We start from the raw sequence: 12,982 nt of genomic DNA, 5'->3' as shown, positions 1-12,982 counted from the left end.
GCAGATGGGGGTTGACAGTGAGGGACAGATCATTAAGGAGCAGGTAGGGGTTGACAGTGAATACAGAGACAGATCATTGAGGTGCAGATGGGGGTTGACAGTGAGAGACAGATCATTGAGGAGCAGGTAGCGGGTTTGACAGTGAATACAGAGACAGATCATTGAGGAGCAGGTAGGGGTTGACAGTGAGAGACAGATCATTGAGGAGCAGGTGGGGTTTGACAGTGAATACAGAGACAGATCATTAAGGACCAGGTGGGGTTTGACAGTGAGAGACAGATCATTGAGGAGCAGGTGGGGTTTGACAGTGAATACAGAGACAGATCATTGAGGAGCAGGTAGCGGGTTAGACAGTGAATAAAGAGACAGATCATTGAGGAGCAGGTGGGGTTTGACAGTGAATACAGAGACAGATCATTAAGGAGCAGGTAGGTTGGCAGTGAGAGACAGATCATTTAAGGAGCAGGTGGGGTTTGACAGTGAGGGACAGAGACTGGATTAATACATTAATAACTCATATTCTGTGTTTGTAGTTGTAGTCTTTTGAAGGTTCAGTGCCTCATGGACAACAACAACAGCTTAAAAAATCGTTAGAGACCTATAGAATCTCCATATCACCTATAGTACCCTTATCATGATTCATTTGAATGTTATTCTAATGTGTAGAGAACAGACCCGCAGACATTCTTCTCCAGAAAAGCCTTAAGGGGAAATTCTCAACCGGTCAGACCTGAACAAGACGCTCAGATCGCTCAAAGTTTGTCCCTTCGCATTGAATTGAAGCTGTGACGTTGGAGAGAAATATGTTTGTTCGCCACTAGGTGGCGGCATTGTACCATTTAGTTCTATATTGGCCATTAATGGTCGATATAATGTTCAATAAATATCAAATTGAAGTATATAGGCCAACAGAACGGCAGGCTACATATTTTAAAAGTATAAGTAAAACTGTAGCCTACAGAGGTGAGACGAAAAAATATACAGGGATGATTATTATTTAGTATATTTAGTCATTCCAGTGAACTTTAACAATTCTAAACAAATATTATTTCACTGCCCCAATTCATGCATTTCAGCCCAAAGACAATCATTACGCAAATATACATAAACATTGTGTTGTTTAGTATGGACGTATAGGCCACATTTTTTGTCCTGGTAAGATGTAATGTAAGAACGCACTACATTTTAACACATAAAATTTGAGTCGCCCTACAAATTTAACTCGAAAATATGGTAAGGTTTAGATGACAGAAAACAATAAATCCTCATACTGACAATAAGTTGCAGTCATTCAGAGTAAAGGGAAAAAAAACCTTCCTGGCAGGCCACCACTTGATGGCAGCAGAGAGCTTCGTTAGGACACCGTGTTCTGCTGAAGCAAGACTCCGCATCAACAACTCTGCACCGCACTCTTCGGACTTCAATTCTAGGACAGGACGGGAACACAATGTTCCTCTGCTCCTTCCTCTGGCTTCCTCTATTTTATACTTCTTGCACGTTTGAGTGGACTTCTTGACACTTGCAATGACTTGGAGTAACCTCAACGGTTCCATTCAAAACAAAAAAAACCACGCAATATATCTGAAAGCAGGAACAACATGCACCCCTTAAATACTGGTAAATGATTAACTTTCATTGGTTGGCCGGTTCTCACTTTGTAAGGCACCCTGAATGGACTTTGTGTTTGAAGGGTGCCACATAAATAAATCTGCATTTCCGTTGCCTCAACTTATTTATGCTGCTTATGCAACGTATTGTTGATTTTTTTATCCACTGACAATCGTCCTTAATGTTTCAATGTCCCATTTTCAAGGTGCCTCACGAGATGTCCCAGCTGACAGTGAATCAAATCGGGATCGGGATTACATTTACATACATTTGTATTTTCAATAGAACAGACTACAAGGCGCCACCATCAGCTCCCACTTTGAATATCAGAATCATGGCTCTGGTGTTGTCCCGATGAGCCAGTGTGGTGCCCGTTTTAGATCCATGCAAATCGCTAACGTCCTCATCAACCCGAACAGACTATCATACAGAAACAGGCATGTACAAGGTGAGACGTCATCTCACGTTGGTGCGCAGGTATAGCGTCTGACTGCCTAAATATGTTCCTTTGTGCGTGATACTGTTTGACACACTTGGCGATGTTGTTAGGTAAAAGTGTTACTTGTAGTAGTCCCATTTGTAGTAATCGATGGATGTTCCTTAGCTGGTGCTTTAACCTCTTTAAAAAGTCAACCTCCACTACCCTAAAGTAATGTTTGTTCCTTCGAAACCACGAACAAACTGGAAACAATTTGGTTGAATACATCAGGGTGAGCTTGGGTTACTCTGACCCAGCAGGGAGAGGTTTTCGGGAAACTAAGTAGAGTTTGGTTTCTAAGTGTAAGAATCCCCAACAGGGATCCCCTTACATCACCTTCTGTCATGTGTGTGTGTGTGTGTGTGTGTGTGTGTGTGTGTGTGTGTGTGTGTGTGTGTGTGTGTGTGTGTGTGTGTGTGTGTGTGAGTGCGTGCGTGTGTGTGTCGAGGGAGGGGGCTTGACAGTGTAGAATGCATGGGGGGTCGATTGAGGTTAATTACATTAAATGTGGATCTCCGCCGACCGTACAGACATTACAACAATCCACAAGTTATTGTGAATAAACGTGATATGACCGGTTTTGCAAGTGCTGAAGCCCCACGCCCAACCACTGAATCGCTGTTTGGATTTGCTTCAAATATTCGGCCACGTCATTGTGGTGTTATGAGAGCTTCTTGCTCTCCCTGCTCAATAAATCATAGTTTGCTCAAATGTGTCACATTCCATAAACTTAATCGCTCTCATCTGAAGAGGATGATGATCAATTTGCAAACAAATACATTTGCCTCTAGGTATACGTCTGTATGTGTATGCACATTCCAAGCTCAATGGCTAGAGCAAGGGTTGGTGGTTCAATTCCCACTTGGGTTAATGTATGAACCGAGTGCTTGGCAAATTGGTTATATGAACATTCTTACTTTATTGTTTATCTTTCTTCAGACAAATATACTTATCATAAGTCTCTTTGGGTAAAAGCGTCTGCTAAATGCCCTAAATGTATACATAAATGTTAATGCATGATTTGTAAAAACCACAATTGAATGCAGATTGGATTTGGTTGTGTCCGTTGTCGTCTCAGCCACGTGAAGCATTGCCACTCTCCAGATGACTCTTTTGCTGCCCTGGCCGTGCAGACTCCCTCTCCTTTGCCTAGGTGTGGTACTGGGAAGGTAACCCCACACCACAGACCTCCGAAAAGGCCCGCCGACAGACACAGCCTTCTGGCCGGACAAAAGGGGGTTTATCAAAGAAGTCCTCGGGGATTGGTCTCTCTCTCTGTAGGCCGGGTTTGACGGCCGGACAATGACTTTAGTGACAGACGGAGCGAACCAAAGGGGCTGTGTGGCTTGCCTTGTCTCCTCCGGTCTGAGTCCACCTGTCCCGGTTTCTGTGATGGCTCAGTGCATTGTTGACCATCCGTGGGGAAGGGAATAGATGGTTTGCGCAATGCATTTGATATGCCTGGTCTTTGTGTGTTGAGTTTATCGCAACGATCGGTTCTCTGCCTACCTATACAACCACACACGTTCGGCTATCAACCTCCCCCTTCCCCCCACAGTGTCTATATGTTTGCCTTTAGTCTCTCCTGTATTCACTTCGTTTCATTCCCTCTTTTCTTCCACATCCTGAATCCTTTTCGGTGCAACTCCTGTGTTTGAGACTGAACCTGTACTTGTTGCAGGTTCAATAATGGCTCTCAAATTGTGTGATGCCTACGTTATATTGGCCTATTCTGGAATGTTAGCCTGCGTCCGGTGACTGACAATTTTCTGTCTGTCAAGTTGGCTGAATGTTTTGTAAATTTTTTATATTTTATAGGTTTTCCCTTAACTTAACAATACATTTTATATCAATGTTTCTAGACGTGTATCAACGTGTGTTTATCTGTTTGTTTGGTGTTCAGAGGGGGGGGGGGGGTGTTTACAGTTCTCGTATACATGCATGTATGTGCTTGTTTACGGTCTATGGCCTATTACCATTTTCTGTGACATATTGTTTTCCGTATTTTATACATGAACATGTTAGATGAGGGCAATATCCTGAACCACCCCTGAAATGATTGCTTTTTGGCTGCTGTAATGGGATGCTGTGACCATAACCCTAACCCTACCTCTAACACATTATCACACATTGTAAAGAGCCCCTTTGGTGTCCACAAGGCGACCCAAATAATCACCTTATTAGAAAGATCTACTGGCCAAATTCCTATCGCATTCTTTGGAATTTGCATTCCAAACAAAACTTTTCTTTCCAATGCGTTTCGATGGAGCATTTCATGTTGCTTCATGATCACTTCCTGTAGGGCTAGAGCCCCATCATTGATGATCATGTATGCCCTGGAGGCCGTCTTTGATATAAAAGAGACCCTAGCCCTCTAGCTCGCTGCTAAGTGTACTTGACCGCTAGGTAACCCACTAACTGCACCACTTCCTTCAGGGCTTCGGCCCCTAAAGTGATATGTTTGGTATACCTCAATGCCCTTATGGGGCTCACGAGGGGAATATCGGCCCCCCGCCTACAATTTCCGACCATGGGGATCCTGCATGTTTTCCCCAGGTGCCACGGTAACAAGGCCTAAGGGAACACCCACACCCACACAGACACACACACACACACGCGCGCGCACACGCAAACACGCGCGCACACACACACACACACACACACACACACACACACACACACACACACACGGACAGATGAATTTGACAGAGTGCTGCTCTCCATTAGCAACCTATCAATAACATTGGATGGAGATGAAAACGTTTTTTACGACCTAGTTTTGCTAGGCAGTAATGCACATTTTTCAGTGTTAATACAGTGTTCATTTTCTAGGAAGCCTACTTTGAGAACGTAGCCTAATTTAAGGCTAGTAGACACTTCTGTCCAGTCACACACTCACATAGGAAGTGGTAAGCAACTTGATTACTTTCTGTTCCTCATCACAGCTTCCTCTTCTTATCAAAGGAACAAAGAACCTCAATCATTTCGGTTGTTCAGAATAATGTGTTCATATACTCTAACATGTTCAAGCATGCATGCATCTCACAGAAAATGTGAAAATGTAATTATGTCCATCAGTCGTAAACAAGTGCCTACGCATTGGAAGAAAAAATAGAATAGAAAAATAGTGGATGTCGACCAATAGAAAATAATTGGCCAATAAATCATACACAGATTATAATTTTAGAGTCATTATTGTGAAAAGAATACGGTTTGTGCCGTGGACCAACGGAGCTATCCAACATTTTGGCATGAGACAGGGTTGACAGGCAAGAACTTGTTTGTTCTGCTCCTATTGGCGTCTCATGAGGTGAATATTGAATGGGAGGAGGAAGTTTGAAGTTTGAAACCACAATGGAAAGGGTTTGGCAGAGATAACCTCCTGGATTACGTGTGCATCGGAAAGTCTCTGGGTGGGGCTAGGGCGGCAATTTAAGGTGTTACCTTTATTATAAGAAACAACATGCCCACGGACACACACACACACACACACACACACACACACACACACACACACACACACACACACACACACACACACACACACACACACACACACACACACACACACACAGGTGGTGGTAGTTAGTATGAATCCAATTTCTAAACAAACAGCATTGGGCTGTGCTCCCAAAGGCCCCATCAGAGTGAAAATACAGCCCTTATGCCTGCTTTATCGCAGCATGTAAGGAATAAAACTGTTGGTCGAGCCTAGATTGAACATTGCGTGGTGGTTGTAGACTTGCTGTGAAAACTGTTATCCAAAGCAAACTGAGATCACACCCAGAGGGCGTTTGGTCGAACCCTTATTCAAAGTGTGGCTGAACAGAAGTCAGTTGTAAAGTGGATTAAAATACTTGAATCGCGTCGGTTGTAGACATGGTGGGGCACGTTAGTTCCCTCCTTCTGTTGGCTGTAGTTTGTCAATGACGGTTGAAATCCATAGCTACTGTCCTTCTACACGTATTATTCGTCCTACTTTCATTTCAATATCTTTATTTACTTTCTGTCCTTACTATATCCATTGTATTGCGTTGGGTGTTACTGTGTGGAATTTCTTTCGCCCTGTTAAGCACACAAAATACATTCGTGCTATCATCGACTATCTGTGGAATAGTCAGCCCCTGCAATCAGGGAAGCTGCTGAGAAATTCAACCCAAACTTAAAACCTCTCCCTTAACTCTCTAATTGGTCTCCTAAGACTGTCCGTTCGTTCCTGTTAGCCGGCACTTGCCTGTCCCTGCTGTTGATAGGTGCTAGATAAGAGGTTCTCTACATGTGTCAGGTCCACCCTACCTGTCTACCCATAATCCTCTCTGTTTAAGTGTGTTGCTGTGATCGTGACTGGACGCCTGGACACCCCCTGACTGCTCCCAGCCTTCTCACTGGCCATATGTCTTTATATACATGTATATGTTTATATATAAGCCCTTTTAGATGAAAAATGCAATTGACTTGACTTGACTTTTGCTTATTCACTAAAATATCAGTATGTAAATAAGTGTTATAATAACCATTATCATTATTTATTGTTATTGTCATCATGTACAAATCCTGCTGAATATTAGTCACTATACAATCAAAACATGTTTACATACATGGGATTATTTATATTCTATTATTTCTACAATTATATACTGGCTGTTATCACAGTTGACACAACAGAAGGTCTTCCTATAAGGTATGCTCCTGTTGCCTCATGGTAATGAGCCTTATGGAGGCTGTTCGATCGCACAGATTCAGGGATTCCCCTTGGTGCGTTGCCACTTCAGGTCCTTCAGTTCTGTGTCCCCTGTGTGCGTGTGTGTGCGTATGTGTGTGCATGTGTGTGTCCTCTGTATGTGCGTGACCCATGTGTGCGTGTGTGTGTTTGTGATTCCCCTTTGATTGTGTGTATGTCCCCTGTTTGTGTGTGTGTGTGTGTGTGTGTGTGTGTGTGTGTGTGTGTGTGTGTGTGTGTGTGTGTGTGTGTGTGTGTGTGTGTGTGTGTGTCGCAGGGGCGCCGAAAAGGGGGGGGTAAAGGAGACGGATTCTAGGGGCCCATGATGGAGGGGGGCCCAGAGAGGCCCCTAATGATGATGAAATTATAATACAGAAATTATTATACTATTCTTTTCATGGGGCCCAAAATCCCTAGCGGCGCCCCTGTGTGTGTGTGTGTGTGTGTGTGTGTGTGTGTGTGTGTGTGTGTGTGTGTGTGTGTGTGTGTGTGTGTGTGTGTGTTGCCAGGGTTGTAGACTGCAAACACAGACATACCCAGATGCATTGTATTGGCAACTGTGAAATAGAAAAGTTTTGTTTCACAATTGAAAAAAAGATATAGTGTATAACGTACCTTGTGCGTTTGGGATTATTACAAAGATTTACACTGTGTTATGCAATCCATGTTGCTGTTGGTGTGATCCACAAACAGTTCCAAGGCACATAGTCCTAAAGGTCAAGTTGTACGACAACTGTTAATAATAAATCCTCTTCCATAATGTGATTTCAACCTGAATCCTGGTATTCTGCATTCACATGCAGCACCGGAACTAGTAAACTAGAATATTTAATTTTGTATTTAACATTAACCGTATCCTAGAAAAAGAATATTTCATATAAATTCATGAAGAGGATTCAATGATTAATCACACAGCAGGGACATCGTTAATCAAAGAGAATAGCACCTTCATTCAACCGAGAATTCATTAAACCGGCAAAGGGTCGGCCGATAAAGAAAAACAAGAGCACAAGCAATGTCCGTGTTTCACCAGAGGGTGTGCTGTTCTGTGTGTTCCTTCTGGGTCACTTTTTAACTAGTGCTCTGGCCATGGGTTGCTCTTCAATTTAGACTGTCCCCTGAATCATTTTTGTGATGTTTTCAACTATTCCAAAACAGAGTTATATATTACGTAAATAATAAAACAAGACTGTCATCAATGCTGACTCAGCATTGAATCAGCAATGTCTTGTTGTTTGTGTTTTTTTGTACACAATACCAGCACCTTCTAGATGTACGAAAGGAGAAGTGGAGCGTGACAGCAGTTTGCTGTTCAGCAACTTGATGCATGTCTCCGGTTTTCCCTGGAGCCCTTCAGTTGTTTTTCAAACTGATGTGTTTTCCATCAGCAAACAATAATGGCCATGCAGCAAGCCACAGGCCGTCACGTGTGAGCATTCATAAAAGACGGTGCATAAAACATACTTGACAGCTCTTGCCAAATAGAAATCAATTATGCACTAATGGGCGCATTTAACTGCCTTTTAACAACAACAAAGTAGCCTAGAACAAACATATTCTGGAAAGGCATTATTTAAATCGTGGCTTGTTGGAAAATAAAGAAAAGAACATTGTAAACAATAATGATTGCCTGACAAAGACACGCAATTATTTAGCAATTTAATCAAACAATCTCCTCACATGAAAATAAACCATATGTCAGGCGATAACAATGGCTGCCAGCGGGCCGCCATAAAAGTGTGTTTCCGGTTTCGCTAGCGAGACAGATGCCCCATAGTAAACACAGGGCTATTGTCTCTCCAGTCCAGCTGCCTTATTGGATATCGAGGTAAGGCACTCCAGCATAGGGGACAGGGGGAGATTCATTGGATCCATTGAATGATTCACAGTATATTCAGCCCCATCGCTGCAGGTCAAATCCAATCGGTTACACTTCGCTTCCTCTGGCTCCATGTGACTGCGAGGGTTATCCGTTCAACTCTTTCATGTGTCAATAGGTTTCATTCAAGGACGTGGCTGATGTGAACACAAACGCGAACAACGGTGGTAAGAAAGTGGTATGTCCTTTAGAGAGAAAGAAAACAAGTAGGCCTAGTCTATATATTTGTTACTGACACAATAAACAAGGAACAATTTGGGATTGAATTTAAGGCGTCTTTAAAATATTTGTCTTCTTATATTTTCGTTATTTTATGCTTAACAGCAAATATTGACGTATCGGTCTTCTGGCCTTGGTCTTCCTGGAGGCTATGTTCCATTTTGCACAACATGCAATAAAAACAAATTGTAAAGGCATGCTAGTGAATGGTTTTAACGCACTTCCAACACCAAAGAGGGGTGTTGAGTTTACTTACAAATTACAAAAAATGGTGATACTGTTTGTCTGAAGGAGGCCTATAGGACCCAATGTGAATAACATTCCCAACGGTGAAATCACAATCATTAGAAATGGCAGTGTAGGACCGATCAATGAGTCAAACCTAAAGAACATACTCATACCCAGACAAGATAACAACAAATATCCTCCCAAATCCCGACGCATAAATATCCTCCCAACTTTCAATTCTTAACAACAAGAGATTTCCGTCACACCTTCACCAGGAAGTTGCTATTCGTGTTTGGCACCGAGAACAGGTCAGGCCGGTTTCCACTCTGTAATGGAACACCCACATGCTCACTAAGGAAAGGTCCCTGACACAAGGCCCCGGCCGGGAGCCACACAGTCGACAATAACAGGTCTAAGCAAGGGTAGGCCGAGACCCAAACGCCAAAAAAACAATCACACTCGACTCTGTCAGGAATGTAAATAAATCAATGAAAACGTCAATCAACTTGATCCACAATAATGAAAGGGCTTTGCTTTCACTGGAATTTTTTTTTATTCTATGCCTGGGGGTGCCTTATTCATCGTTCATAAAACGACTCTTTACACAACTTACAACAACTTTTTACTTAGATCCATCTTCCCACTCTCCCCGTCCTCCTCCTCTTCCCCCCCATCCTCAACCTCCCCCGACCCCCCCACCCACTGGACACGGAACAGCACGTTGGACAGGACATCCTGGTACAGACTCAGTCCCATCCAGCCGGGCAGGTACACGATGGTCACCAGCCCCATGAAGTTACCCGGGTAGTGAGAGTAATCCCACGAGCACGCGCCCACCTGCCTCAGCGCGAGTCCCGACGTGAGCTCCCAGGCGTAGATAAAGGCCACGTAGAGGGGCAGCCGCCGCCACGTGCCCCAGCCCCACGCGTAGCGCAGGCGCACGTACAGCTTCTCAACCACGAAGCTGCACGTGCCGTACATCAGGAAGGACCACAGGGACGTGTGGCCGCCGAGCGCGCGCCGCTCCATCAGGTTGAAGGCGGCGGTGAACACCACCTCGTCCAGGAAGCCGTGCATGCCGTAGAACACCAAGTGGGCCATGTCCGGGAGACCGTTGAGTCCGTGTTCCGGGATACCCTTGAGGCCCCCATGCTCGGCCACCTGAACCCCGTTTTTGTGCTCCGTGAAGCCGGGGTGGGGGCGGGGGTGGTGGTACCGTAGGCGGGACAGCCACGGGTGGAAGACGCGGGAGAAGTATAGCGCCACGAGGTACTGCACCGCGATCTGCAAGGGGGTCACCCCAGCCAGCGCGAGCCCCGGTCCCGCCCGCGAGCCTATGTTTACACTCTCGAGGAGGAGGATGTGCAGGCCAATGTACACGCAAGGGTAGAGCACGAGCGAGAACACCGCGGGACCACCGGGGAACAGCTTCCTCCGCGCGTGGAGCCGCTCCAGCGCCCAGTGGGTGAGGCAGTGAGCGAGGCACAGGTACGGCGAGGAGTAGCCTACCAATTTGGGGTCCCGCTCGAAAACGATCCCACAGAATGAAGACAGCAGGACGTCCACGGCCACCCCGTGCATGCCATAGAAATAAAGCCGCATCCAGCGAGGGAGAGCCGTGGTGTTCTTCGTGGTCTTCGTCGCATCATCATCACCGGTCGCACCGGAGGCGCCTCGTCGGTTGGTGGTCGTGTTTAGTCCGGTGTTTGCGTCTCCGCACCGGCTGGCCATCATCTCCCGAGGATGAGGAGGTTGAGGAGGGTTACTGCGAAAGCTCGCCGCTGCGGGTCTTTCTTTGACGCATGTTGTTTTGTGTGTGTGTGTGTGTGTGTGTGTGTGTGTGTGTGTGTGTGTGTGTGTGTGTGTGTGTGTGTGTGTGTGTGTGTGTGTGTGTGTGCGCGCGCGTTTGTGCGTGTGTGTCTATGTCTGTGTGTTTGTTCGTCGAGGTGTTGTGTGGAATAGTCTCTGCTGCCAGGAGGCTGGCCGTCTGATAACTCTTGTGAGAGACTCACGTGAGAGAGAGAGAGAGAGAGAGAGAGAGAGAGAGAGAGAGAGAGAGAGAGAGAGAGAGAGAGAGAGAGAGAGAGAGAGAGAGAGAGAGAGAGAGAGAGAGAGAGAGAGAGAGAGAGAGAGAGAGAGAGAGAGAGAGAGAGAGAGAATCAGGATTGCAGCCTCAGACTTCGGAGCTGTTAATGACGGACGACGACAATGCAAGCGCGTTCATTTCGACATCGATTAAACCCGTTGGTAGGCTACTTTACGACAGACCCGCTGATCTGCGGTTATATGGGGAGTTTCACCATGACGACGAGGCACCACCACACTGTCTATTTCTGGAAACATCCGCTTGAACCAGTTAAAGTGGCCTCTTTCTGTGCTGTTGCATGGTCTCATTCAGAGACAATTATTTATGAGACCCAAAAATAACCACACAACCAAGAGATGTTTGTTACGTGGAAAAGATAGTACAAAAACATGTTTATTCAGCCCACATTGTCCACGATAGGACACGGCATTATTACACAACGTGCCTGGAGCTCATGTTGGCCTACTCCTACTGGGTTATATCCTGTAGGACTGCAGTTTAATCACGCCGTCTGCACGACACTATAGACCTGCAGTAAGACGGTTCTACCACAGGGGGGAGCCAAAGTACAGGCAATGAACTGATGGGAGAAAGACTGAGATATGTAGATAGATGGGGACAATTTAATCTTGCAATAAATGGTGCAATCAAGTGGTATATTTCACAAAATATTCACTGACTAGCTACACTGTAAATGGCGCAATACATTTCCAGTGTAAGCAGGGTAGTCATAAAATGATAAAAATACTTTCCCTTACTGCATAGGCTGCGGAAATCATTCCAATCATATTTATTATGGAGAGAATGTTGTTTTGAGAAGCTTATATCGGACGAGAATTGATCAAATGTAACAGACAACATGCGTGTCATTATCAGAATTCATGAGAAAAACTGGCAGCTCATCTTCAAAAATACCTTTCGTAGATGCATTTCCTACACTAAACACTAGATGACACCATCGTCACACGTTTTCAAATCGCCATGGGTGGGCCCAACCTCTTTACAGATGCATGCATGATGATCAACTCTTGCTGCAATCACCGAATTACGATAACAATTTTCACACTTAGCTATCTCTGAGCTAATCTAATTACACTGTATTGTTTTGAGTTTTCGTCTTTTATGATTCAATGATAAGATTGGTCTAGTGGTTATGTTGCGTTGACTGGCAGCCAAATTTGTTGGGTTAGACTTTGAGCCCAAGGGGCGGCAGACTACCCTGCAGGCATCCCCGAGGGAGATGTCCTAACCTCTACCTGATCATTCATGTCATTTATCCAAGGGGATTCCCCATCAATCGGTTAGGAATGAAGCATCTGCTAAACCACAAAATGGTGTGAATGACTCCTGCAACAACCCAGTTGACAACCAAATCCCTCTGGTTGAAATTTCGATAATGGTAAATGGTAAATGGACTTCATTGGCCACCTAAAGCGCTTTACAATATTGCCTATAACATTCACCCATTCAAACACACATTCACACACTGACGGCGGTATCAACAATGCAAGGCGACAGCAAGTTCGTCAGGAGCAGTCAGGGTGAGGTGCCTTGCTAAGGGACCCCTCAAAACTCAGCTAGGAAGAGGCGGGGATCGAACTAGCAATCTTCCTGTTACCAGCCAATCCGCTCTACCTCCTGAGTCACATGCTTCCCTAATAACGAAGAAAATCACCTCAACCACTCGAATGGCCTGAAGTAGTCAGCCCAAAGGCTCACATTTCAGTGTGGATCGATCCAAACATCTGAGCCAAACATAGCCGG

General features: G+C 45.1%; 1 protein-coding gene across 1 annotated transcript; it reads right to left on the bottom strand.

Moving 5' to 3' along the window:
• Positions 1–8,450: 8,450 nt before the first annotated feature.
• tmem229a (transmembrane protein 229A) lies at positions 8,451–11,171 on the bottom strand. The gene has a single exon (XM_030341898.1). It carries the CDS (start codon positions 10,864–10,866, stop codon positions 9,742–9,744), a length of 1,125 nt encoding a protein of 374 aa, XP_030197758.1. The 5' UTR covers positions 10,867–11,171; the 3' UTR covers positions 8,451–9,741.
• Positions 11,172–12,982: the final 1,811 nt, after the last annotated feature.

Source organism: Gadus morhua, chromosome 19 (genome assembly GCF_902167405.1).
Source record: "Gadus morhua chromosome 19, gadMor3.0, whole genome shotgun sequence".
Taxonomy (NCBI): domain Eukaryota; kingdom Metazoa; phylum Chordata; class Actinopteri; order Gadiformes; family Gadidae; genus Gadus; species Gadus morhua.
Note: the sequence above shows the minus strand (reverse complement) of the source record. Positions and strands in the feature narration are given on the sequence as shown.